The sequence below is a fragment of the Plecotus auritus genome (assembly GCF_963455305.1).
Source record: "Plecotus auritus genome assembly, chromosome: 6".
In the NCBI taxonomy this organism is placed as follows: Eukaryota; Metazoa; Chordata; class Mammalia; order Chiroptera; family Vespertilionidae; genus Plecotus; species Plecotus auritus.
Genome location: NC_137773.1, coordinates 84,847,433 through 84,875,420, shown reverse-complemented (window position 1 = coordinate 84,875,420; position 27,988 = coordinate 84,847,433). Strand labels below are relative to the sequence as shown.

The window sequence follows — 27,988 nt, the reverse complement described above, 5'->3', positions numbered from 1 at the left end:
TCCCGGTGTGGCTCTCGCGAGAAGCTGGTCTGCGATCTCGTCGCTCCCCCTCCCCGCCTGTGCCTCCGGGGCTCCGGCTGCAGCGTCAGCCTCGGTCCGGCCTTGGCGGCGGCGGCGGCGCATCGGCCTCCTCCCCGCGCCCCGCGGCGCTCCTCTGCCCCGGTCCGCAGCGCCCCCGCCCTCGCCGCCCGTGTGCCGGCCTAGGCCGCGGCCTCAGCTCCGGGATCGTGTCGGCGCCGCCCGCTCCCGGCCCGCCCCCTATGGGCCCCGGCTAGAGGCGCCGCCGCCGGCCCGCGGAGCCCCGATGCTGGCCCGGAGGAAGCCGGTGCTGCCGGCGCTCACCATCAACCCCGCCATCGCCGAGGGCCCATCCCCCACCAGCGAGGGCGCCTCCGAGTGAGTGGGCCGGGCCGGGCGAGGATGGGGATCCCTGAGTAGGGAGGTCAGGAGTAGGGTCCTTGAGAGGAGGGGATGGAATGTGGTGAGGTTAGGGGAGGGGTCCTGAGAGGAGCGGATGGGATGGGAGGGGTGGAGCCCCTAAGTGGTGAAGGTGGGAGGGGTCCTGAGAGGAGATGATGGGGTGGGAGGGGTGGAGCCCCTGAGTGGTGAAGGTGGGAGGGGTTCTAGTAGTAAGGTTGGAGTGAGGGGAGGTTCCTGTGGGGAAATAAGGAGTTGTGGGGCCCTAAATAGTGAAATTTTGGTGAGGGGGGGTCCCTGAGTAGTGAACCGGGGTGAAATGAGGTCCCTGCAGGAAAATGATGGGGTGTGGGGCCGCTGAAATTGGAGTTAGTGGGGAGTCCCTGAGTAGCGAATCCTGGGTGATGGTTGGGGGGAGGGTTCCTGAGAGGAGAGGATGGGTCAGGTGTCCCTAGTAGTGAAGTCAAAGGTTGGGCCGGGGTTCCCTGAATAGTGAGGTGGTGGGAGGGGGTCCTTGCATTTCTTGAACAGGTGAACGAGGTCCCTGGGAGTGAGGATGGGTGAGGAAGTCCATTGAAGACCAGGAAAAGGGAAAGATGCCTGAGAGATGAGGGTGTGGGAGGGATTCCCTGAGCGGTGGAGTATTAGGGGGAAGGCTCTCTGAGGGAATTTGGGGGGAGGAAGCCTGAGAAAATCCTGCTAATTGGGGGTGAAGCCCCTGAAGCTGGGGAGAGTGGTGAGGAGGTCCAGAGGAGACTGGGGAAGCAGGGAGTGAGGAGAATTTGGAGGGGCAGGGTGTGTGGGGGGCAATAGGAGACATCTAGGAAAGAAGTGAGGACCCTGCTGGGACCTCTGACAGCAGATAAGCAGATTCTGAATCTAATGGATTAGCAAAGCCTTGAGGGGCTGGAGAAGTGCAAGAGGTTTGAGGGTTTGAGGCAATTGAGGGAAGCAGGAGGATTTGTGGAGAAGAGGACAGAAAAAGGAACATTCCTGGGTGGAGGGATTACGCGATGGCAGTATCTTATTGTGTGAGGGAAAACATGCTTGTGAAGTCACACGAGGGAGACTACTTGACCCCAGAAGTCCTGTGGCCTCCCACTCATATTCTGCATGGTGGAGCAGAGCAGGACAGCCCCAGAGGCCCCTGGCCAGGGGCACTTTACTGTGCTTGTGGTGTGACTCCCATGAAAACCAGGTGTGGTCTGTTTCTGGTGTGCATAGGGTGAATGGCATGTTTGGTGCCTCTCAGGGGACTAGGCCTTCTGCAACCTGGGTGAGGGGTAAGGTGAGGATGAAGGTAAGGACGTGAGTCTTGATGTATATGTGTGTAAGTTGACATCTTTCTCTGTCTCCAAGTGCATAGCTCAATGTGGGGACGTGTTCCTTATAGTAAAAAATTCACTTATCTTCTTACAAGACAGCTCTTTCTTCATAATCTCTCTCTCTCTTTTTTTTTTTTTTTTTTTTTTTTTTTTTGTGGTGTCTGATTTCCATCCCTTCAAAAATTCCCCCAGTAGAGGAAGCCAGCCATTGGGATTCCAGGGTTTTTTATAACCACAGTTGAGTTGCTATTAAATTTAAAATGGATTAATCAGCTGACTCCAGAATGCATTTTAGATGTCATAGGGCAGTGCTGGAGACCTTCCAGAGTCTGGCCTCAAAAGTTGTCTCTTGACCCTCCAGTGAAGGAACTGTGTCACATTCATTCATTCCTTTGCCTTCTCTCTTCCATCCATCAGAGTCTTTCTTATTCCTTCTTCATTGAGGTCTTGGTTCACCAGGCATCCAGTGAACACTTGCTGGGCCCCTGGTCTTGGTTCAGAGGCACACTATGATGAGCAAGGGCCATCAAGAACACAGACTGGCCCTGGCTGGTTTGGCTCAGTGGATAGAGCGTCGGCCTGCGGACTGAGGGGTCCCAGGTTCGATTCCGGTCAAGGGCATGTACCTTGGTTGTGGGCACATCCCAGTAGGAGGTGTGCAGGAAGCCGCTGATCGATGTTTCTCTCCATCGATGTTTCTGTGTCTCCCTCTCTCTCCCTTCCTCTCTGCAATCAATAAAAATATTTTTTTAATTAAAAAAAAAAAAAAGAACACAGACTGTATAATCAGGAAGGATACAGGTTTGATTCCAGACACTGCCACTTGCTAGAGTTGTGACCTTCAGGCTAGTTACTTAACCTCCCTGGGCCTGTTCCCTTAGCGTGGGCTTCATTCTACAAGAGATCCCGCCTCCCAGGAGGATTGAGAGAATTAAACAAGATAGTGTGATGGTGTTTATACTAGTGAAGCTCTGGTTTACTTGCTCAGGAAATGACACCTACCTTCCAGCCACCTCTTTGCAGTACCAGCTCAGGTGGCATTGCCCAGTGGCAGGTTATCTCGTTCCTGGCCTGTGTGCCCCTTTGCTCAAACCTCTTTTAAGTTGTAGGCGAATCATAGTCACTTGGGAATTGATATTCATAAGTTTGTTTATATTTATTGCACATTGCAAAATATATTTTGATGGGTTAGATCAAATGTATTAAAATTAATTTCACTTGACATATATTTTTAATGTGCTTATAAATTTTAAATTGCACATGTTGTTTACATTGTATGTTTGGACAGCACTGGGTTGGTCCTTGTGTGCATCGTGCTAAAGTCTACCTGCCTGTTATAAGGAACTGTTTTTTACCCCAAGGTATTAGTGAAAATAGCTAATGGTCAAATTTTTCTTTGAAAATTCCTTGAATCACCCAATAAAGTGCAATGTACATGTGGGTTTTTTAATAACTGGTCCAGGAATGTGTGTGGGTATAAATGCCTAATGTTTACAGTAGTGCTCGGGGTATAATAAGAGTGTGCTGGTTAAGTGGAATGCCCTGGGATTATCTGCACTATTTAAATCAGTCCGCTCTTCATGTAAATTACAACTTCTATCTTCTGCCCATTGGTTCTTGCTCTTTGCTCTGAGGCCACTAAAAAGGAGTTTGCTCTTCCATCCTCATGAAGACAGACATCCTGGCCTGGGCCTTCACTCCCCTGATGCCCAGTCGTGTCTCCCCAATTCCATGTCTCCTTCCAGAGAGATAGGGAACCCTTGCGTCAGGAAGGAGGGCTCCTGAATCTGATTACAAGGCCATTGAACCAGAGCTGGTCCTCCAGGTCCTGAGGTCTCCTAACCTTTGTGAGCAGAGAGAGGCAATGGCCTTAGTTCTTGAGGAGCCAGCTTTCTCTTCTGGTCTGCTGTGTGTATACAGGTCTTCTTTCTCTCCTGCTAGATCATCGGCCCCTCAAGCCCAAGAATCAAATCTGATTCATCTCTGCATACTTTTGGTTACAAACCCAGGATCTGGCCACATGGTACCCTCAGCTCAGGTTGAGTCATTTGGGCAGCTTGCACACTCTTCACTAATCCTTGCCGTTGGGTCTCTACAGAGCAAACTTGGTGGACCTCCAGAAGAAGCTAGAGGAACTAGAGCTTGATGAGCAGCAGAAGAAGCGATTAGAAGCCTTCCTCACCCAAAAGGCCAAGGTTGGGGAGCTCAAGGATGATGACTTCGAAAGGATCTCAGAGCTGGGAGCAGGGAACGGCGGAGTGGTCACCAAGGTCCAGCACAGACCTTCAGGCCTCATCATGGCAAGAAAGGTGAGAGGTGGCCAGTGGCAAGGCAGGTGTTCTGTCCCTATACTCTGTGGGTGACATGTGGTGGGAGCAGGTCCCTGGAAACAGGAGAGCAGTTTGAAAGGTGCCGGCCTGTCTTCTGCTGGCTCCTGTGCTCAGAAGCCCTCCCATCAGCAGTGGGTTCTCATTCCTGAAAAAGAGTTCGGCTTCCAGTTAGAATGCGGCAATGCTGGCTTGCCTCAAGCATCTCTTCCTCGCTATTACTGACCTTTGCTTTCGGGGCGGCTTAAATTCAGATTCCCAGAAAGCTGAGGGAGTTTTCAGGAAGAAAGGATGAGATTTAAATCCCCTTAGAGCTGGCATCACCCTGACTTCACAATCAGGAGAAAACACTGCAGACCCAAGACAGGGCCTCTGCTGCCATGGTCCCTGGGAAATGGGGTAACTAAACCACCTGTATTAGTCCGAGTTCTCCAGAGAATCCGAAGCACTAGGATGGGAGGGCGGGGTATAGGTATTTTAAGGAATTGGCTTATGCAATCATGCAAGTCTGAAATTTGCAGGGCATGCCAGCAGGCTGGGAACCCGGGGAAGAGTTGATGTCACAGCTTAAGTCTGGAGGCAGAATCCCCTCTTCTTTGGGGGACCTCAGTTTTTTCTCTTGGGGCCTGATTGGATGAGGCTGCCCACTTATGGGGGGGTTGTCTACTTTTCTCAAAGTCAGGTGATTTCCATGTTAAATCACATCTGAAAAATATCTTCACAGTGACATCTAGACTGGTGTTTGACCAGACAGCTGGATACTGTGGACACATTAAATCAACTATCACCCCACCCTTTAGTACAAACCTTGCTCTGAGAAGTCCTGAGCCTCCCTCATCGGGGCTTCTGTACCACAGTGCAGCCTCCCATTAAACATTCGGGAATAACCCTGGGAGAATAAGGAGTGGACAAGAGGGATGTGACTATCTGGGAACAGTGGCTTCCAAACACATAACTGCAGGGGCTTTATGCTGACCAACTGTTTCATTCATACAGTCATGTTCTTTCAGACATCAAAAGCCACCTATTTCTGGAAGCCCATGGTCTTGTCATTTCCAAATTGTATTCTCCGAAACCTGACCACCCCGTGCCTGGTGGGCCGGAGCAGGTCCCACCTTTCCTGGGAATGATGAGCTTGGTTTCCATGGGTTTTAGCTCTGTAGCTATTTCTCCTGCCTCTAGAGCACTGCCCTCCTCCTGCAGCCTATTTCTGTCCTGTTAGCGCAGGCAGCCTTTTCAAAACCAGAGCAGCCCCAGAAATCTCTGGTCTGCCATTGCCCGAAGCACCAGGAATAAAAGGCAGGTATGAGGTTCAGGGAGGGGAAGGGGGAGGGAGACTTGAGAACAGTGCTGGTCAGAGTTTGTATCAGGGACCCGGGGGTTCTCTCAGGCCAGCTGAGGAATCTTCCAGGTGTTCCCAACAAGCCTTGTATAAACGTGAATCTGGGAGTTTGTCTACAGCTTTATGAAAGCCTGTGAAGCAGACGTCAGACTTTAAAATGGGGTCAGATAAGTTCGCAGTCAAGTTGGTGGTGGTGCTGTCCCAATGTCAGTTTCCTGGTATGGTCCTTCATCATAGAAGATGTCACTGTTGGGGGAAGGGTGTGGGACTCTGCTGTTTTTGCAACTTCCCTCTGCTTCTTTAATTCTTTCAAAATAAAAAGTTGGGTTTTTTTTAAAGGTCCAATAAATGAGGGTCAGGTCCTCAGATTTTGTTTCCTATAGATCTTAACCTCCTCCTCCCAGCAGTTGTCAGAACAGTGCAGGCAGTTGGCAAATACATTGAACGAGAAGGCTGCCTACCTGGGCATTGTATGGTCTGGGGCTGTAACTCCTTATGGCCCAGGAGCCCTGGACCGCTCTGCGGGGATCAGGGTCTCCTTTTAATCCATCCAGAATGCCAGTCCACCTGGGAGGTCTGTTGCCTTTATTCAGTTGAGGCCACAGATGGGAAAATTGGCAAGACAGAATAGTTCTTAAGAAACAGTGGCCTCATTCCTTCCTCCACTACCCTGGTTGGAATTCTGAATTTTCCAGGAAGCCTGGTATGAATTCCACACATTCCAAGTGTGAGGCTTATCAGATCTCCAAAGGCAGCCTGCCCGCAGGTGTGAGGGTGAAGGTTGGGTGGAACTCCAGGACGCCCATACAGCTCCTGCTCTGTGGGCCAGCATCCCTCTGGTCCCTGTGATTGGCAGAGGATCATCCTAACCAGTAGGACGGGCTGGGGAAGCAACAAGACCAGTTCGGTAAGGCCCAAGAAAACCAGTCTCTCAATTTCTACAGTCAGGCTTGTTCATAAATTTTTTCTTAACTTAGCATGGCTCACTAACTCCTGCGTTCTTCTGAGGGTCTAGGAACAAAACCTCTGCGAGACTTGGGCCAGGGGAGCTCTTCAGAGCATTTAGCACATTTGTTACGCAGCAGGGCTCCCTTGATCTCCCTCTACTTGGAGCAAAGGAATGTGTACTTGCTTCTACAATGAAGGTCATGTGACCCACCCACGGCCACATAAGAATGTTTCAAGTGATTGCCCTGTGTCAAAGCCAGTGTTAAAACCTTGAGTGACCTCTCCATTTTACAGGTGAGAAAACTGAGGCTAGTTTGAGTCTTATCTGAATTGGATTTGAAACTTTGTGGCTGAACCTGACCCTGTGGAAGCTGTCAGGGTTTTACCTCCAGAATCCATGTCCCTCTTTCCTAGTTTGTACCCTCCACCCCCGTTCCTAGCTCAGATCCCCTGTCCTGCAGTAGGAACTGCCTAAACTCCTAGACAGGCTTTGTGTTTGGTTTGAACTTCTAGCACTATTCTGACTTAATCAGCAAGTGGGGCTGTGTTGGCCCCAGAAGGATGCTGTGAAAGAGGATGGGTTCTGGCAGTTTGTGAGCTCAGCCCCAATCCTGACCTGACTGCTCACCAGCTGTGTGTGTGTCCGTGGGAATGAAATTTAATGTCTCAGAACCTGAACTTGCTCATCAGTACAGTGGGGCAGTTACCCTGTCCCACCAGGGTTGTCATCAGGGCGAATTGTGTGCCCCACCCAGGGTTGTCACCAAGGTGAACTGTGAGCACATGTGCCTTCCCATTCCTGCTCTTTCTCTGCACACCCTCAGTGCTGACTCCTGTTCAATCCAGAAGGTTTGCTTTACAAGACCCATTAAAACAGATCACGTAGCAGCACCCCTATGTTCCCTCCTTTTTATTTTATTTATTTATTTATTTTTTTACTACCTTCCCTCTTTACAACTTTCCCCAAAGCCTCTCACTTCCCGGGGCCTTGTTTCACATTCACCCCACTCCAGGCTTCCGGGACCTCTGGGGTCCTGTGCAGTTCTCAGTTTTGTCCACCCTTCCTCTTCTCTAAAGCCTGGTGGACTCTCGCTCCCCTGCCACTCATTCATCTGCGGCTCCTTTCAAGTTCTTAGTCAAGAGCCACCCTGGGTCAGATATAGCTACTGAGCCCTTAAAATGTGGTCAGTTTCAGTCAAGATGTGCTACATGTGCAAAAAACACACACCAGATTTCAAGGGCTCTGTATGAAAAAAAAAGTCATTAATATTTTTACATCAATCACATGTCAATAATTTTTTGATACATTAAGTTAAACAAAAGACATGAAAAATTCATTTCACCTGCTTCTTTTTACTTCATTAATATGGCAGCTAAAGGATTTTTAAATTACGTATGTGGCTCATGGTATATTTCTGTTGGACGGCCCGGGTCTCCATCACCCTGCACTGCCTATGCATCAGCCTCCCATCTTCCACGCAAACATCAGAGTTTCATTTTCAGACCCAGCATCTCAGCCTTTCAAAGCACGTATGTGTGCATATGTTGGGCATCTCGAGGATGCAGTCCCACCAAAGGAGAGAGCATACTGGAGTCCTGGTGTGGTTGCGGTCCTGGTGTGGTTGCGGTCCTGGAGGTGGCTGTGGGGGTGTGCAGTGTCCTGGGGAGGGTAGTTAGGCTGGGCTCTGTGGGCTAAGTTGGATGGAGAACCAAATGCCTGAGGTGCTGGAGGGTCCCAGTCAAGGATGTACTGCCTGGGCATGATGGGGGCACAGGCACCATGCTTCTAGGACCTGCCAGAGTACTCAAGGTTGCAAGGGTCATTGGCATGGGCCTGTGAGCAGGTGACACTTCCCACACATACCCTGTGACTCCCCCTCCCTCCCCTCCAACTTGATACACACCCCTTCATGCCTTGGTGTCCTCAAACAGGCAATTCTTTGTCTTTCTTTCTGGAACGCTGGCCCCAGTGTCACCTGAGCTCCAGATCACCTCTCCATGGTTCCTCCATTGGGGCACCCCCACCTTTTGGGGTTGTTTCACCTGCTTCTCTTCCTTCCCGATGGCATATTTCCGAGCAGGGTCATCTTTGCTGTCTTTCTCCTCATCACTGACCTCTGTTGTAACCGACTTTATGTAAATATCTGAGTTGATGGCTATCACTTTCAGATGTCTGTGATCTGTCTCTGCCTCTCTGGGGAAGGGGTATAAATTGCACCTTTTTCTTAACTTACCACGATGGTCAGAGCATCTAGGATTCTAAGTAGCCAGGACCTGGACCCACAACCTTCACTCTGTATCGCTGGGCAGGGGATCTTGGCTTGCTTAGGGTTTGTAGTTAAGCATTGCTCTTGGTGTTTTGGCTGCTATCTTTTCTACGTGTCTCCAGATGGTCCTGGGGCTTCTCACCTTTTGAAATGTAATGAATTTGGTGACACTCCTGGCTGCAGGATTGAACTCAAGTGGAAGGGCCGCTAGGATCCTCAGGAGGTGACCAGAGGCTCTCTCTGCCTTTGCTCTACCTGGAGGTGGAAGGGCTCCAGAGAAACCCACCCCTGAATGAGGGGCTGAGCAGTGGTGAAGTAATCCCCTGCCCAGCCATTTCCTGGCTTCATACGATTTGATGGGAAGAAAGCTCCTCTTAACAGAGCTTCCCCTATAACCAATTGAAAAATGCTTGCTCTGTTGATGAGTTTTTTAAACAACTTTATTTGAGATGTAGCTCATTTACTAGACAGCTTACCCTTTTAGAGTGTATAATTTCAGTGTTTTTTAGTATATTCACAACATTGCCACCACTGATTTTGGAACATTTCCATCACCCCCAAAAGAAGCCCTAGCCCCAGGCCCTGGCAACCACTAATCCACTTCCTGTCTCTGGATTTGCCTATTTCGGGACATTTCACATAAATGGAATCACACACTGTGTGGCCTTTAGTGTCTGGCTTCTCTCACTGAGCATAGTGTTCTCAAGGTTGGTCCATGTTGTAGTGAGCTTCAGTGCTTCACTCCTTTTCATGGTTCAGTAATATTCCGGTGTGAGGATGGACCACATTTTGTTTGTCCATTCACCAGTTGTGAATACTTGGGTTGCTTCCATGTATTAGCAATTGTGAATCGCACTGCTGTGAACACATGTACAAGTGTGTACGTGGATCTGTGTTTTCAGTTTTCCTGGGTAGATAGATACCTAGGGGTGGGTAGCTGACGTCTTAAATGCTGTCATGAGTACCTCAAGGGCAGAGGACTAAAGCCACCCCCCCCCCCGTTCCCGGTGCCCCTCAGAAGCCTGCTTCTGAACTCGATTCCCATTCCCTTGCAGCTGATTCACCTGGAGATCAAGCCAGCCATCCGGAACCAGATCATCCGTGAGCTGCAGGTGCTGCATGAGTGCAACTCCCCGTACATTGTAGGCTTCTACGGGGCCTTCTACAGCGACGGGGAGATCAGCATCTGCATGGAGCACATGGTGAGCGCGGCGGGGCACCCGGGCCTGAGGGGCCCAGCCAGTGTCCCAGAGCCGCCTGGGCTTGCAACCAGGGAGACATGGCAGGACAAAGGGTTCATGTAGAATGAGAGGGTGGCTGGTGAAGAGGAGGTCCCCTGCCTGTGTCCCTCAGGGTCCTGTCCCCAGAGGCTGCGGTGCACCTCTTTCCCAGGCGGTCCTCCTGGAGATAGTCAATGCCATGTGGGCCCATATGTTTAGGTTCCTTCGTCTTTAAACGCCAGACACCCTCCTCCCAACTTTTCTCTTTCACTGGGTACAAGGCGGAAGTTATTTCCTGTCGGCACATAGAGCCGGATCTTTTCCCCAGTCTAGTGTTCTGGCACCCACATTTACCTGTAAGGTAATTTATTAAACTCTTGTTGGTGGACACTGAGATTGTTTCTGATCTCTGCCCATTTTGAATGATGCTGCCTTGAATGTTCTTGCACGGAAGCAACCATCCCTGAGTGGTAAAGTCCTCCCAGTGGAATTGTGGGGCCCCAGGGTACATGAGATTGGAAATGTGATCAGTGTCTCCAAAGTGCCTTCTAGAGAAAGTACGAGTTGGGGGCTGTTTTAAAGATAGACCTGGGTCTGCACCTAGCTCAGATCTGTGGAATTAGAAACTCTGGGGTGGAGCTTGGGCACCAGTAGTTTTTTTTTTTTAAATCACCACGGTAGCGTTGACTGTACCCCTAATTAAGAAACTTTGGTCTTGAAGTTCAGAAGTGGGTGGGATTGGGTGTAATGAAAGCAGAAGTGGTCAGAGCTGAAGGCATTGGGGGGAAATGCCTCCGACCCTCTGGCAGCCCCGTTGAGCAGATACCAGACTGCCTGCTGCCCGGCTGGATGGGCTCAGGCCTGGCAGGGCCCTTGCAAAACCAGGGCGCAGTGTGGCTTTAGGCACATAGCTTGAGCAGCTTCAGTTATGCCTTGCAAATGTGCTGTCCCCTGACAGTTTTGTAATGAAGGCAGGAAACGAAATTGAGCAAGTGACTGCAAGGAATGCATTGTGAGCAGCCTTCCTGGGTAACCGCTTGGAGGGAGTGCCCGCCAGAAGATGCTCCCCACCCCCCTGCATCAAGATCCCCACCATTCCTGACCTAGGAGAGGGAGATCATATCTGCCCGCCTGCAGGGCAAAGTCACTATGTAGACAAGAATCAAGGGGAAAGGATGGAAGTCACTTTATGATCTGAGGAGAGCCTCTATACTTAGCTCCTCCTCCTTCTTTCTCCTTCCTCCCCCTCCCTGCCCTCCCTTCTCCCTCTCCTCCTCTTCTCTCCTCCCTCTCCAGTGCTCTTGACCACCCCTACCTGTACTCCCTGAATATCGTTAGAATTTGAAACCACCTCATTCCCTTTCAGCAAAGGGGGAGCGGCACAGCCTAGCACCCCTCCGCTCCCCCATCTGTTCTTGGTGAATGTAAGACACTGGTTCCAGCACTAGGCGTCTGCACCCTAGCAGCACACAGTCCGAGCTACCAGGAGGCAGGGGGCGAGTGCTAGCCATTCTATTTATTTATTGTGCTCATCCTTTAAAAGTTTCTAGTTGGGTTTTTTGGTTTGCTTTTATAACGAGCAGACGAGGACAGTAGAAGAAATATATAATGCCCAAATGAAAAGACATGCCAAGGTGGGGCCTGCGCTTCCCGCTTTCTCCTTATAGGAGTTATGTTCCACTAATCTTGGAGGCCAGTGATTTTCAAGACTAAGATGAGCCCTAACCGGTTTGGCTCAGTGGATAGAGCGTCGGCTTGCAGACTGAAAGATCCCAGGTTCAATTCGGTCAAGGGCATGTACCTTGGTTGTGGGCACATCCCCAGTAAGAGGTGTGCAGGAGGCAGCTGATCGATGTTTCTCTCTCATCGATGTTTCTAACTATCCCTCTCCCTTCCTCTCTGTAAAAAGTCAATAAAATATATTTTTTTAAAAAAAGACTAAGCCAAAACCGGTTTGGCTCAGTGGATAGAGCGTCGGCCTGCGGACTGAAGGGTCCCAGGTTCGATTCCGGTCAAGGGCATGTGCCTTGGTTGCGGGCACATCCCCAGTGGGGGGTGTGCAGGAGGCGGCTGATCGATGTTTCTCTCTCATCGATGTTTCTAGCTCTCTGTCCCTCTCCCCTCCTCTCTGTAAAATATCAATAAAATATATTTAAAAAAAAAAAAAAAAAAGACTAAGATGAACCTTAAAGAGGGGGACTTGGTGCCCTGGCTGGTGTGGCTCAATTGGTTGAGTGTCACCCATGCATGGAAAGGTCACCAGTTCAATTCCTGGTCAGGGCACATACCCAGGTTGCAGGCTGGATCCCTGGTAGGGGTGCAACCGATCAATGTTTCTCTCTCACATCATTGTTTCTCTCTCTCCCTCTCCCTCAAAAAAAAAAATCAATAAAAACGTATTTTAAAAAGGGAGAGGGGGACTTGGTGAGGAAGGCATGGAGGGAGAGAGAGAAAAAAAATTGATGTAAGAGGTAAACATCAACCAGTTGCCTCCAATACATGCCCTGATTGGAGATCGAACCTGCAACCTGGATATGTGCTCTGACCAGGAATTGAACCCATGACCCTTCGGTGCATGGAACAATGCTCCAACCAACTGAGCCACACCAGCCAGGGCCCTTAAGAGTATATTTATGTTGAATAAACCCCTCCAGAATCATTCGCATGTTCATAGGTTTTCCCTGTGTGGAGGACATTCGCATGTTCATAGGTTTTCCCTGTGTGGCGGACATTGCTGTTTTGTGCATCCATGTACCTTATTGTGGGATGCCCCACATAAGGGGGTAGATGGCTCCCTGGAGTCAGGCCTCAGCCCCACTGCCCACCTCTCAGCACATGACTCTGGATGAGATTCTCACCCCTACTTACCTGTCAAGCCAAGGGCGGTGGTATTGCCTTTCGCCTGGCCCTTGTCACATAGGACATTGAATAAATATCACCGTTGTCACTGGGGCTATTTCTCCATATTTCTCTGTTGCCTTCATTTCTCTCTCTCTCTCTCTCTCTCTCTCTCTCTCTCTCTCTCTCTCTCTCTTTAACTTATTGATTTGAAAGGGGGGGATGACAAACATCAATTTGTTGTTACACTTATTTATGCATTCATTGGTTGCTTCTTATATGTGCCCTGACTGGGAATTGAATCTGCAACCTTGGCGTATCTGGACAACACGCTAACCAAATGAGCTACCAGACCAGAGTCTTCATGTCTCTTTTTTCACCATCGTGACAGCCCGCCTAGTCTATATCCCACATTGTGGAACTGTTTCCTGGTGGAGGGCAAGGTTTCATCTTCACTCAGGGTAGTGTGGGATTGGCTCTAATTTCCCCTCAGGGAGGTTCCAGCTGCAGCTTTTGAGAAGAGAGTCCTAATGATAATAAAGCCCAGGTCCAGCACAGACGGTTATGCCTCGCCTGGCCAGAGTGTGTTGGCCTTCGGGGCTGGGGGACAGTGGGGCTGGCAGTTTCCGAGTGGCCAAAGGTCTCTTCTGGGGGAGATTCAGGCATGGACCCAGGGGACAGTGGGTATCTCAGGGTGGAGTAGCTGGGGAACTGCTTACCACTCTGAGGCTCTAGTCGAACCCACTGAAGAATATACCCCCTCGTTCTGTAATAATGAAAAATCAGACACATCGTTGTCAGTAAGGGACAGAGAAGGGATGCCACCTGGCCGCTCTGCAGTGAGAAACAAAGTCAGCCTGTGTGAATCGAATCAGAAAATCCCCAAGGAGGAAAAGATGTACGCTGTGAACCCACTTATATTTGTTTAAAACTCTGTATTTCCTTGTGCATATGGATGTGTATGCACATGTGCAGAAGGATCTGGAAGACTGTAAGTCACACTTCTGGAGTGGCAAGTGGAATTGCTGGGGGATCAGTGTTACTTATCTACATTTAAATTTTTATAAAAATATGTATTCTTCTACCACCACTTAATAAAAGTAAAAATTTAAAACACACACACAAAATGAAACTGTATGCTCATGCATAAAGACAGGTTTGGGGGTCAAAAAGACCTAGTTGTGACATCTCCTGCACCACATCCTGTGCGTGTGACTTGAGCGAATGACTTACCCTCTTAGCTGTAGACCAGGGCATCTCACCCAGGGGACATTCTCACAATGAGGGAGATGCTGGCGAAGGTCAGGGGTGCTGCTCAACACCCCACAGTGCTCAGGACAGCCCCCAGAGAGAATGGCCTGGCCACAGTGTTGCCAATGCTGAGCGGAGACCATGAAAGAGAGCAGTGTCCTTCACACATATGTTTTGAGTTAACTCCTGAGCCCCCAGCACAGTGTCTCACCATAGCCTCTCTGGAGATTCCTCCCTGAATGTTCTTATTCAGTGAACATAGCAACACAATGAAAGTGCAGAATGGAGAAGGACCTGTGTTAGGGAACTGGGATTACAGTTTAAAAATTTTTTTAATTCTTTTAAGGTTGATTGATAAAACAAGAAATGAGAAGAATAGAAGGAATTTCCACCTCGCCCTGCAGGTAGAGCGGGGCGGACTGGGCACCCTGGTCAGACCAGGCTCACCTCCTGCCTTCCTCAGCCACACCCACCCTCTACAAGTTTGGGTCCCTTACTTATTGACAGAGTCACATATTCTTGAAGTTTCAAACTATTTGGGTTTTCTAAAACTCTCCACGAACACAGCTGGGGTACCAGAGGGGAGACCTGGGCATCTCCAAGGCTCCTCCCTGCCCCAGGTGAAGCAGAAGGTGTCCCAAGGAAGTGACACCTGTGGAACTCCTAGACCTAGAGCAGCGTAGTAGAGGAAATGCAGGCCCTGGGGCCACGCAGCCACCAGTTCAAATGCTGGCCTCTCTGAGCCTCAGTTCTACTCTGCAGTGTGGAGGGAACCAAGGCAAGCTCCGGCCTGTGGTTGGAATTTAGCCATGTCACCTAAAGTCCTAGGGGGCCGCCAGGCATATGCTCAAAGCCCCACCTCTGAAGAGGCACCAGGCCAGAGCCAGCAACACCCTGAGTTTTGATTTCCAAATTTATTACCAGGCAGCCTTGCACAAGACACTTGTTTCCTCATTGTCAGGTAGATTTGGGGCCACGCCCAGGGTGGGGTGGGGGATCAACTGGGAGGACCTGTGTCAGGTCCTTTACAGGATAATCCCATGCGTAACACAGTGAGCACAGGACCAGACCTAAGGGAAGCGACAGAGATGTCATCCCCAGGTGTCCTCTGTGCCCCTGGGGCAGCAGGTCTTTTCCTAACTAGGCGGGGGAGGGGGCAGCAAGGGAGAGGCCAGTTGGGTTGGCCGCCTTTCTCCTGTGCTGGACATTTACAGGGCATCGCCTTTGCTCTCAGTCTCTGTCCTGCCTGGGCTCTGACAAGAACCCAGGCCAAGAAGGGGATGGGTCTAGCTGGTGCACCCTCCAGGTGGCTCCAGTTGCAAGCCTGGTGGCTGGGCCTGCTGCTGTGGCAACCTCAGGAAGGCTGAGTCACAGGTACTCTTTCCCCTTCTGCACTAGATGTGCCATCCTGAAGCCGTGGGTTGCCTTTAGCTGTGGTCTGGCCTCTGTTTCCCGTGGAGCAAAGCAGGTCTCAGCTCTGCAGGAACCAGGGAAATGTTGCGTTTTTATACCTGCCATTTCAGCATCCCTCTGGGATCTGTCTCTGCAGCGGCCCCACCCGGCTGCCTGCTCAGCTCGCTTGCTTTCTCTCTCCTGTACTGCCCCCAGGATGGTGGCTCTCTGGACCAGGTGTTGAAAGAAGCCAAGAGAATTCCAGAAGAGATCCTGGGGAAGGTCAGCATTGCGGTGAGTTTGCACGTGCCAGGCCCCCCACCATTGCAGCACTGGGTGTGTGCACACACTCATAGCCCCATGCTCTGCCACTTGATTCTTACTCATGCCCTCTCCACATGGCAAGTGGTGTGTGTCGCTACAGCCCCTGCGGAGAAGGAGACTGCCAACACCAGTCTTCACTGGCGGGGTACTGAGCAGGGGCGTCCCTTTGCCCATAAAATAGGGATAATGCTCTCCTGCACCATATACCAGGTGCCAGGTTGCATGGGACCCTGATGATGTGGTCCCAGGCACACAGAGTCCCCCAGTGCAATATCACGAGTCTTTCTTCTCTGACTTGGTGACAAAGTCACCATACCCTTCACCCCATCAGTTTGGGGAGCGGGGGTTCCTTAGCACAGCCCCGGAACCAAAGCATTCAACAGATGCGCCTATTGGGCAGGTACAACTTCTGTTCAGAGACAGGGTGGCCAGCCACATACTCACAGCCCTAACAGTGCCTTGGGCCTTGTCTCAGCTTCCATGGGCCTCGACTGCTCCTCTGAGACCGAGGGGATGGCAGTGTCTGCCTCATGGGTGGGTCGTCATGTGAGAATCAGTGAGGGAGGCATCTGTACCCACCAGTGCGGGTGTGCCATCACTTTGCCTCTCCTCTTTTTTTTTTTTTTAATATATTTTATTGATTTTTTACAGAGAGGAAGGGAGAGGGATAGAGAGTTAGAAACATCGATGAGAGAGAAACATCGATCAGCTGCCTCCTGCACACCCCCTACTGGGGATGTGCCCGCAACCAAGGTACATGCCCTTGACCGGAATTGAACCTGGGACCCTTCAGTCCGCAGGCCCATGCTCTATCCACTGAGCACACCGGTTAGGGCATTTGCCTCTCCTCTTGCTCATCCCCCCGCTGAAAATGGGTTCCCTGAGCTAGTCCCACATGCTGTGGCCACTGAGGTCTGGCCTGCAGGCCTGTCCAGGGCAGACGCCCCCATGTGGCATGGCCCTGCTGACCTCCCACCCTGTGGCTCCCTCACAGGTTCTGCGGGGCCTGGCGTATCTCCGGGAAAAGCACCAGATCATGCACCGAGGTAAGATGCGCAGGAGCCCCTCCCGGGCCACGGGCCAGTGGGTGGGCCTGAGCCACGCCTCACCCAGTGGCTCTGCTCTCAGATGTGAAACCATCTAACATCCTCGTCAACTCCAGAGGGGAGATCAAGCTGTGCGATTTTGGGGTGAGCGGGCAGCTCATCGACTCCATGGCCAACTCCTTCGTGGGAACTCGATCCTACATGTCTGTAAGTCCTTTGAGAGGCGTTTTAACATCACGTACCATACCTTCCCCCTTCCCATTTGCTCTTCCCCATTTTCCAGAAGCTTTTCCAAAAGCCTGCATATTCTCATAATATACTTTCTCTTTTCTTTGCTGGATTTCTCCTCTGAAATTCTAGTTTCCATCATGTTCTCGCTCAGGTTTGTCTCTGGGAATGCCTGCCTGGTTCTTCCCACTGGTAATAAAAATCCAGTCAAGAAGAGTAGTAGTTAATTTTTGAGCCAAGAAACTAGACCTCAGGCATTTTAGGAAACAACCGGGTGATGGTTGAGGCAGATTCTAAGAAGTTAGTCTAGGGATTACTGTGAAAAGGGAGGCATTCCACTATCGTTCTTTCCCAAAAATGCTAAGGATCTTGGTTTTTAAAGCAATGCTGTCAGCCCTGGCTGGAAGCGTCTCCCAAAGCGGGTGGAGAGAGTATACAGAATCACTCTGGTAGCTAAAGGGTTAGCAGGGGTCTAAGGGAACAGCAGAGAGACACTCAGCTGCAACCCTGACCTGGTGAGCTTCCTCAGCTTCCAGGGTTCATCTGTCTTCCTCTGGCCTTTCTTTCCTCTCTTTCTCACCAAACAGCCAGAGCGGCTGCAAGGCACTCACTACTCGGTGCAGTCGGACATCTGGAGCATGGGCTTGTCCCTGGTGGAGCTGTCCATCGGAAGGTACCCCATCCCCCCGCCGGATGCCAAGGAGCTGGAGGCCATATTCGGCCGGCCCATGGTCGATGGGGCAGAAGGAGAGCCTCACAGTATCTCACCACGGCCGAGACCCCCCGGACGCCCCATCAGTGGTATGGCCTGAGTCTAACACTTCCGGTTTGAATGGGCAGTGACCAACATGGGGAATGCCATGCTTGGGGATGGCAGCTGCCTCCCCTCTGGCCCTTCTTGGCACCACCTGTCCCCTGGGTTGTGCTAACTGCGGTCAGCAGTCCTCAGATGGTCCTGAGGCTTCTAGGGACGTGCTGGAAGCAGCACCCCCAACCTGTCCCATTCGGGACAGCTGCACCTGTTGTCACCAGCTGGTGGGATCTAGAAGCCAGCCCCTCAGCCAAGCCACTGGTTGGGTTGGATTTTCCAACATTTTATCACGAAAATGTCCAAGCATACAAAAAGTCCAGAGGCTTGCCCAGGGAATGCCCTATGTGCATCGCCTAGCCACTGCCCCGAGCGTTCTGCTGTGTTTGGGCCAGGCCTTCCAGGGAGACCCAAAATTGAAAGGAACTTGATTCAGAATTTCCTTTGGTGGTTTGTTGGACACACCAGCAACACAGCATGGGAGGACACAGGAGGCTGGAGGGCACTGGGCTCCCAGACAATTCTTGATACCAAGAGCTGCCGCCTGTGAGGTGGAAGGCTGAGAGGTTCAGGCTGCTGCTTCCACACCTGGAGGGTGGCAAGGGGGAGGGTCGCATCTGAGGTGGCAGAGCCTGGGAACAGTGCTTGATAGGAAGGCAACTGAGTTAAATAAGAGTGCAAGGGAACATACAGTGGACTGTGGTCGGCTGGTTTCATAACAGTTTTATTGAGATAGAATTCAAGTACCATATGATTCACTCTTTTGAAGCCTGTAATTCAATGGATTTGGTATCCTCACAATATTGTCCAACTATCACATCTATCTAATTCCAAAACATTCTGTCACCCCAAAAGGAATCCCCAACCTGGCACCCACGAATCCATTTTCTGTCTCTGAATTTGCCTCTTATGGTCATTCCACATAAATGGAATCACACACTGTGGCCTTTGTGTCTGGCTTCTCTCACTGAGCATCATGTTTCCAAGGTCCATCCACGTTGTACTAGTGTCAGTGCCTCACTCCGTTTCATGGCCGAATAGGATTCCCCTGGACCATATGTTGTGTGTCTGTTCACCATTGATGGGCACTTGGGCTGTCAGATGGTGATTTTCACAGTGTTTTCAAGTCCAGACCTTCTCCTTTCCAGGGGCTGCACCCAGACTGCTGGGTGTCTTGATTTCCTCTAAGGAGAGAATCTTGCCCCCATTTGTGTCCTCAGGACCTGCCCCCGAGCCTCCCAGTCCAATTCACAGTGGCATCCCTGGTGTTCCCCTTCAGCCCCTTCCCAGCTGGGAGGAATGATGGGTCATGCCAGGCCACCTTGGCCTGCCACCATCTCCTCCAGCCCCTGCCCCAGCTCTGTGCCCATCCTATCTAATAAAAGAGTAATATACAAATTAACCATCACTCCTCTACACCCACAAGCCACGCCCACTAGCCAATCAGGAGCGTGTGTGCAAATTAACCACACCCAAGATGGCTGCGGCCATGGAGAGAGCAAGAGGGAGGCATGGGTTTCCCCAGCGATGGAGGAAGCCAAGCTTTCCGCACACCCTGGCAGGCCCAGGCCTCCGCTTAAGGCTACAAAGTTTCAATTATAGAAGATAAATAAATCCCAACAGAAATGGCTGCCGCCATGGAGCAAGCAGGAGGCTTGGCTCCGCTCAAGGCTACAAAGTTTCAATTGTAGAAGATAAATAAATCCCAGATACCAGGGCCTCTGCTTGGGCTGCCGGGAGGCGTGGCCAGCCTGCAAACCACCACAGGCCCCTCGCCCAGGCCACCCCATGCCCCAAGGGAACCCCCACCCTGATCCGGGACACCCTTCAGGGCAAACCAGCTGGCCCACACCCGTGCACCAGGCCTCTGTCCTATCTAATAAAAGAGTAATATGCAGATTGACCATCACTCCAACACACAAGATGGCTGCTCCCATGTGGTCAAAGATCCTGCCCCCATGTGGACACAAGATGGCCAGCAGGGGAGGGCAGTTAGGAGGGATCAGACCTGCAGGGGAGAGCAGTTGTGGGCAATCAGGCCAGCAGGGGAGGGCAGTTGGGAGGGACCAGGCCTGCAGGGGAGGGCAGTTAGGGGTGACCAGGCCGGCAGAGGAGGGAAGTTGGGGGCAAACAGGCTGGCAGGGGTGTGGTTAGGGGGTGATCAGGCTGGCAGGCAGAAGCGGTTATGGGCAATCAGGAAGGCAGGCAGGCGAACAGTTGGGAGCCAGCAGTCCTGGATTATGAGAGGGATGTCTGACTGCCCATTTAGGCCCGATCCCACCGGGATCAGGTCTAAACGGGCAGTCTGACATCCCTCAAGGGGTCCCAGATTGGAGAGGGTGCATGCAGGCTGGGCTGAGGGACAGCCCCCCCACCCCCACCCCCGCCTGCCCCGTGCACGAATTTCGTGCACCAGGCCTCTAGTTTCAGGATAAGACAGAAGGGGAAGTCCAACTGGCAAACCCAGACCTGGCCAGCTGGGTCTAGGACAGGGTCAGCCACCCCAGCAGCCTACTGCTGTCTCCACCCGAAGCTCCATTCAAGGTCACGCTGCTGTCCTTGCCTGCAGCCAGCAAACCACCACCACCACCCCTGCTGCACCTGTGTGCCACTAAGCAGGGGCTGTGACGTGGCACCACCTGGGCGCAGCACCGCACCAAATGTGTAACTTCTCAAAAATGCTCCTGTTCATTTTGGTGTTTTATTTTGTTTTATTAATTCATTTGGAGTAAAGTTACTCTCCTAGGAAGTGAACTTAGTAGCCAGGCCAGGGGAGCCTCCCCTGGTTCAGGCACTGTGGGGAGAAGAGAGCTGGCTTATTCATGCTCAGATTTAATGCCCAGCAGGAACACATCAGCCACTCGCCCATTTCACCCCCATTTTTGTTTCTTCCCTGGGCAGGTCACGGGGTGGACAGCCGACCAGCTATGGCTATCTTTGAACTGCTGGACTATATTGTGAACGAGGTGGGTACCTGAAGGCCCTTTGGCACGTCTTCATGCCAACGAATCAAGTTATTCCTGTAGGGATACATTAGCAAAAAGGGAGAATTCAACACATAGACTAAGGATTTTGTTGGGGAGGGTGCCGGGGGAGAGATGGAGACCATTCTTTTCAATAGGGGATTATCAAGTGTAAAAACATGGTCTTACTTCCAGCCATACTGCAGAAATCCACCCCTCCCCAAGGGACATTTTTTTTGTGTTTATAAAGATGATCCCAGAATTCCCACTGCAGCCCTCTCCCTCCAAGGCCAATAGCCAAGTATTAGGGCCAAGGAGCCAGGCCACTCCCAGAGCTCTCACACCCAGCATCTCTCTGAACATCTTGGAGTCCATGTCCATGAAGTCATAAATAGTCCCACTCGCTTTGGGAAAGTCCAGGTGCCCCCTCCTCTCTGGGAAGGAGGCACAGAGCACCTGGAAGGGTGGTGTGAATATTCCCATTGTACAGACAGGTAAACCGAGGCCTAAGGATGGAAGCAGCCTCCTTAGAGGCCTGCAGCTGGGAAGGGGTGGAGCAGGACCTGACCCTGAAGCCTCCCTCTCAACAAGGGCTGGGCACCTTCCCTGGGACTCTGCGCTGACGTGTATTTTCGGTGGCCCTTTGGAGGCGGGCAAAGAAACAGGGTGGCTTGGCTGCCTGTGGTGTGGGGTTGGCCCAGGGTTGAGAGGTCGGTGGTGACAGACCAGGGTGGGGTGACTGGTGACACAGCTCTGCCTGTACCTGACAGTGCCACCCAGCGAGCACCTCCCTCCCTGAGCAGGAAGGCTGTGTCCCAGGACTGGAAGGTGGAAGGAGCTGAAGAGGAGGCCTGTGGGTTTCACCAGGACAGTCTGGCCACTGCCTCTGACGGGTCCTGCACATGACTGTCCCCGTCCTGGGACGTGTGTGTCAGGCCAGGCTCCTCGGGCTCCCCTAGCTTTCAGGCCCTAACCCCTGGAACTAGCTGCCCCTGTAGTCTAGATCTTCAACTCATTCAAGACACCCACAGGTGGGTGGCTCAGGCAGTGTAACACCACCCTTGTCCATAAATGAGGTGAGCCTTGCTCTCCTTCCTTGTAGAACCAGTGTGATCCCCAAATGAGACCTTTAGAAAGAAAACCCTGGAAGAGGCCAACCCAGTTAGCACAGCTGGAGGCCGGGCCAACCAAGAAGCTGCTGGACCAGAGAGGGGATAGGTGCTCCCTCCGCCTCTATCAGGGTGAAGGGAGTGGGCTAGGAGAGGTGTGCCCTGAGGGTCCCCAAGTGCCATGCTGTCCTCACCTGGGCAAGGCTGGGAAGCATCTTCTCCGTAATTCCAGAACCATCGTGAGCATCTGACTCCCACCTTTCTATTCTCTCCCACAGCCTCCTCCTAAGCTGCCCAGTGGTGTCTTCACCCAGGACTTCCAGGAGTTTGTGAATAAATGGTAAGGTGCCACAGCCTCCAGTGCGGTCTCGGGTGGATGGGGCTGGGTACATAAGGGCCCACCTGCCTCCTGGAATGGGCCGCCCACACTTCCAGCCATCAACCTAGAAGTCTTCTCTGGCCCTGGCCCCTCTGCCGAGCCTACCACTCAGGAATGCCGGGTGGACAGCAGCATCCGGTGGGACACCTGTGGTCACCTGAGAACCCAGATTCCCTTCCCAAGGCTGCTAAGTCACAGTGTCCAGCTGCTGTCCCCAAAACCCGAGTGAACCAGAGTTACAGGCACTTTGGAAATAAAGCTGTTCCCACCTTGCTTTCTGCTAGAATGCTCCTCGAATCCCTTGAGCCCTGCAAGCCACCAGCTTCTAAAGAAGCCTTCCTCACCAGATTCTGGGAGGTGGTCAGCTGTTCCCTCTGAAGAAGAGGGATGAGCAGACACAGCCCACCCACTGCCACCTGGAGCCTGTGTGGCTCACAGCAGCAAACCTGCTCTGGGCAGAGAAGGTGCACTGGCCTTCCGCATGACTTCTGGCCAACACTGTGTGGCACAAATCCAATTATCCATTGTCCGTGTGAGCATTTTTGTCTCCATACAAGGTTTTCTCTTGTGTTTGAAGAATTACCATTTGGCCCCAAGCTGCTTTGAGCAGCTGCATTTAGGCAGTTCTGCTTTTTTTAAGGAAAAAGTTCTATTTTGACAATTGGACTCCCAAACTTGTGGGTTTTACTGGAAATGGGGCTGCAGTTGCTGCCAGGCCTCTGAGCAGCAGCAGGGGGTTTCCCACCTTCTCTCCCTTTCCCTCTTGTCATGGTCTCAGACCCTTGCCTTCCCCTCCCCTAGGCGTCCTGCCCTTACACCACAGCCAGTGCTAGAGCCCTCACCCAGGGGACCAGGCAGCAGAGTGATGGCGGTCCCCATGGCCACCAACTAACTACCCTGTCTTGTCTCCCCATGCTCTGTCTTGCTGCTCCACCTCATGGAACCCCAGCCTCATTAAGAACCCAGCTGAGCGAGCAGATCTGAAGATGCTCATGGTGAGTGATGCTGCAGATTCTGGGGTCCCCAGGGCACAGCTGCCGCCCAGGGCCCCACCCTCCTCAGGAGAGGGAAGCCCTGGCCAGGCCTCCTGAGCCAGCTCTTGTCATGGGGTGTGTGTTCAGCTGGAGACCCTGTGGGTCTCCTGGCCCATAGTGGGAATGACCCAGAGCCGTCTCTGCCCTCTCAGCTCCTCAGGGAACAGAAAGGCCCAGCCATGCGTGGTTGGGGCTGTTTCTGCAGAATGATGGGCTCTAAGGCTTCTGGACGCTCCCATCATGGGCTTGTCAAGCCACCCGTGGGTCAGGGAGGCCATGAGGCTAGGGCAGCCGTGGGCAAACTACGGCCTGCGGGCCGGATCTGGCCCGTTCGGCTGTTCTATCCGGCCTGCGGAGCCGAAAGAGCTTGCTCTCCCCTCCGCTCCTTTACTTTGAATTTATATTAGTTCACACAAACACTCCATCCATGCTTTTGTTCTGGCCCTCCGGTCCAGTTTAAGAACCCATTGTGGCCCTCGAGTCAAAAACTTTGCCCACCCCTGGGCTAGTGCCTTCCTTTAATGTCCCACACCATTCAATGTCCCTGAAAACCAAGGTGGCCACAGAAACTTGCCTTCCCCTCAGGACCTTTGCACAGGATGGTTCTGCTCCCCAGGGATGCACCCTGTTCCTCTCAGGGCTCGCGGCTCCCTGTCTGTGAGTCTTGCCTTCAGGGCCTCCTCTGAGAAGGCCCTGCACCTGCTCCAATCCTGCCCCACTATTAGTTGTGGCAATAGGCTGTGTCCTGGTTGTCATCACCGTTTGCTGTGGTCAAAATAGGAAGCCTCGCCTGGAGCACCATGTGGGAAGGGGTCTGCCTCTGCCTGATTATTTCTAGAAACTTCTTACTGTGTCTGACATAGATTTTCCAGTAATGTGTGCTAAAAGAATGCCTGATACAGTATAAGAGACATGTGTTCATTGTAAAAGATACAAGCATGAAATGGAGAAATGCATTTGTGTTGACATCCCCTATAGTGCTCCCTGCTCCCCAGCTCTCCCGTGCACACTGTGAAAAACCTTCCAGGTCTCTCTGCCTGAGTAAAACCATCTGCTGTTTGGGGCTACCTTTACACCCACTCCTCCTGTTGCCCTAAACCACAGGAGTTCCGTTCCCTGCTTTGGTGTTTCACCCAAGCCTGCACCAGCCTTCAGGAAAATGAGGTGGTCTTGCCTGCCCCAGCTTGCAGAAGAGGCAGCAGTCAGGACCTTAATGTCACATGGGAAGACTAGACCCCTCCGTGGACTCTGAGGCCCCACCCTCCTGTCCTGGGCCACCCCTGCCAGGCACACCCTGATCAGAAAGCGTTAGTTCACCCCACCCAGCCCAGAACCAGGAAGTTCGAGTGCTCTGTTGTTCCTGCTGGAAACGCCAGCCTTGGGTGGCTATCGAATTCCTTACAACAAAGTGGAATGCACAGATCGGTTCCTCAGCCTCACAAGCCATATTTAGGGGCCAAGGAGCCTCTTGTGGCTGGTGGCTGCCATACTGGATGGGACTTGTAGGGAACTTGCTATCCACACAGGCAGTTCTTTTCCAGATTAGATGGTCTCATCCAGGGGGACTCTGCCTGCAGGGGATACTAGGCCACGTCTGTTGACACCTGTGATCATCACAACTGGGGGTGCTCCTGGCATTGAGTGGGTGGGGGCCAGACATGCTGCTCACCACTCCACAGTGCCAGGATGGCCCACAGGAACTGACTTGGCCTCAGGGTCAGCAGTGTGAGGCGGAGCCTGAGGCCTGGGCTCCGGGGAGCTCAAAGCAGCCTCCCCCTCCCCTGACGCCCTGTCCCATGTCTTTGTGGCTTCGGGCATGGAACCTCCCCGCTCCCTGTCCCAACTGTGTCCTCCTGCTTTGGGGGGCTTTTCTCTCAGTTTTGGGGTTTTCATCCCAGCTGGCCTGCCAGATCTGAGCAGAAGCTTGGTCCCTTACTCCTCCCTGCAGGCACCAGGCTGTTCATGGTGCCTCTCCTTCCTTTTCAGAACCATGGCTTCATCAAACGGTCCGAGGTGGAAGAAGTGGATTTTGCCGGCTGGCTGTGTAAAACACTGCGTCTGAACCAGCCCAGCACGCCCACACGTACCGCCGTGTGATTCTGCTGGTGACCTGTCTGAATCCCGTCCACCCGCCCTTCCCGCCCAGGACAGACCAGCTGCTCCCCGCCCGTCCCACTGAGCCCGGAGGAGAGTGTACACAGCGGAACATTCACTTCCTCTTCCACCTGTCGCAGCCTCGGCCCTCTGGTCTCTGGGGAAGGGTGACACTGCCCATGTTGTCTCAGAACCTGCTTACTTAGGTTTAAAAAAAAAAAAAAAAAACAGGGAAAGAAAAAGCAAACCGAGCCCATTGTACTTGTTCCATTTGTTCTTTGAGTGTCAGCCTCTGGTCCAACCCCAAGGGGAACAATATCCCTCAAGGATGGCTCCAGCCCCCGGCAGCTGGGCCACAGAGAAACTGGGAGGGGTGTGGCATCAGGAACTGGCTTTGCTCTTTTTTCAAAGGACCAAGCTTCAGAGGGAACCCCTAGACGTTGACATCTTTCACAAAACAGAGGAAGTACCGCCTTGCATTTCTGTGTGTTGTCCCCTCGCCTGACACCTGTCCCCTTAAAGGTGGCCCTTGGCAGGCCCAGAGAGCAGTGAGGTGGATGGTTGTCATGAGGTCCACTTCCCGCGGCCACTGCCGCGTCTTGTCATGGAGCTGGTCCAGCCGACCCTGCCTGTCCTCCGCAGAGTGTGACCTGCCCCAAGAGGGTCCGGGGCCTCTCCTGTGCCTTAGCAGCAGACACTTCCGACTCTTCATAGTGGCAGCTGAGCTGACACTCGACTCTGCAGAAAGGAAGTGTTGGGTTTCCAAGCCCTCGGTGTGGTTGAAACCCCCAGCAGGTTCGGTAGATAAGGCCTGTACTCCCCCTTGCCGGCATGCGTGGGCGGGTTGCACCTCAGTCACCTCTGCTCGCCCAGTGAATCCAAAGTGACCACCCAGGGCACCACTCTTCTGGCCCTTGAACCGTTCATCCACAGCTGGTTGTAGGGAGGTCTTCCCAGACCCCCTGCACCTTGGGGTGGCCAGCCTTCTCCCTTCTGGGCTCAGCGGTAGGAAGTGGAGGCCAGGGCTGCTTCTGAGGCTCCCCTCTTCTGAACGCTGAAGATGTTAAAGCTGTCAGCCGCCCCCCTCAAAACTTCCTGATGGCTGAAACAAGCTGATATTTATCTGTGGCAAATTGCAGGGGAAGGGTTTTCTGAGGGATGTGGCCTGGTGCAATCCAAGCTGGCCCTGGGTTTCCGGAGATGCAGCCGAAGGCGGGCTTGTGGCCCGGAGGGAGCTGCTAGATCCTTTTCTTACGGAGACCCTCTAGTCTCCCATGTTTTTCTGTGGACACAGAAGAGAAGAGTTGGTGGCTTTTTCAACCAGCTTTCCAGGTTTTCGCCACTTCATAGTTTCCCCCCAAAGTCTCACTTGATTTAGAAAAGAATAAAAAGATAACTAAAAGTTATAAAGGTGTTGCTCTGTGAGTACCCAGCTCCCTCAGGACCTTCCTCAGAGGGGAAGGGGCCCTAACGTGAACTGTGAATTGGCTTCTTGGCCCCGGGGTGCCTGGCACTGGTGGTCACAGATGGTCCACATCTCTGGGCCTGTCCTGTACATCTCAGGTTCCCCTTAATTTGAAACCAGCTGCTGTTCACAAGGAGCAAAAGACCACATTGGTGGGGGTTGGAAGGAGCGGGAGGGTGGGATTTAGGGTAGAGGGGGATGATTTGAAAGTGGGTGCCTCCACAAGCATTGAGAGGTGTAGGTGCCACCCCCAAGGCCCTTAATTCTACGTGACTGCGTTCTATACTGTACTGTTGCTTTCGCCAAGATCCCTTGGCACATCTGGAAAGGTCTAGAACCTGGCTCTTTCTCTTCCCACTCCACACCAGAACCAGGCTTCTAGAAAGTGGGGCTCACTCCTGAGTGTGTCTGAACCGCTGACAGCCAAGTTTCCAGGTGTCTCCCTCAGCCCCCATTCCCTGAGAACATCCCCAAATTTGGCACCCTCTAATTCAGTCACTGCAGTTCTCAGGATCCAGGCCTAGCTGCTCCCAACTCCCTGGCCTAGGAAACTGCTCCCCGCCCAGCAACATGGTTATAGGTTCTCGATTGCAAGGGGGCGGGCTCTTCAGTGAAACTTGTGGCTGCCCTTGATTTTGGGGTCTCCTGACGTGGGGATCCAGGCAGAAGTTGTCATCAGGCCTCAGCCCTGGTTCTTACGAGAGACCAAGTGTTTTGTGCATGTGTCAGGGTTTCTTGTGGTTCTTTCAAAAGCCTGGGAAGACCAAGTATATGAGAAGACACAGCCACTGTGTTGGGGTGGGGAGGGACCCAGCAACCTCTGTGACCCCAGCAGCCCTCTGACTTCTGTCCCTCACAAAAGAATCAGAGCTTTAGAATCTTGCACAATGCATGTTCTTTCATTTATTTATTTGTTTTGTGAGTTTTCTTCACTTTTTTTGGTGCTTGGTTTGCAGGAAGAAAATCTCAAGTGTGTTGTTGGTACGAGTCAGTGCAGCTCAACAGCACTTTACGTGACCACGTGCTGTCCCGTGTCCCCACCTGGTCTTTCCATGGCATGTGTGCCTCGGAGCCAGTAGCTCACCCCAACAACCCAGTGGTGACCCACTGAATAAGTGATCACTCAGCTCCATCAGATGTCATGGGGTCAGATCTATCTAAATACTTGTATTAAGCGACTGCCCACGCCCTTCATCGTGTAAAAATCTCAG

The 27,988-nt window shown here is 52.3% G+C and overlaps 1 protein-coding gene across 1 annotated transcript; it reads left to right on the top strand.

Annotated features, from left to right (window-relative positions):
* On the top strand, positions 1-26,690 carry MAP2K2 (mitogen-activated protein kinase kinase 2). Its single transcript, XM_080671725.1, has 11 exons — positions 1-396; positions 3,841-4,051; positions 9,682-9,828; positions 15,544-15,621; positions 16,646-16,697; positions 16,780-16,904; positions 17,513-17,726; positions 20,635-20,699; positions 22,084-22,145; positions 23,134-23,179; positions 25,205-26,690. Exons 1-11 carry the CDS (start codon positions 305-307, stop codon positions 25,313-25,315), a joined length of 1,203 nt encoding a protein of 400 aa, XP_080527851.1. The 5' UTR covers positions 1-304; the 3' UTR covers positions 25,316-26,690.
* Positions 26,691-27,988: the final 1,298 nt, after the last annotated feature.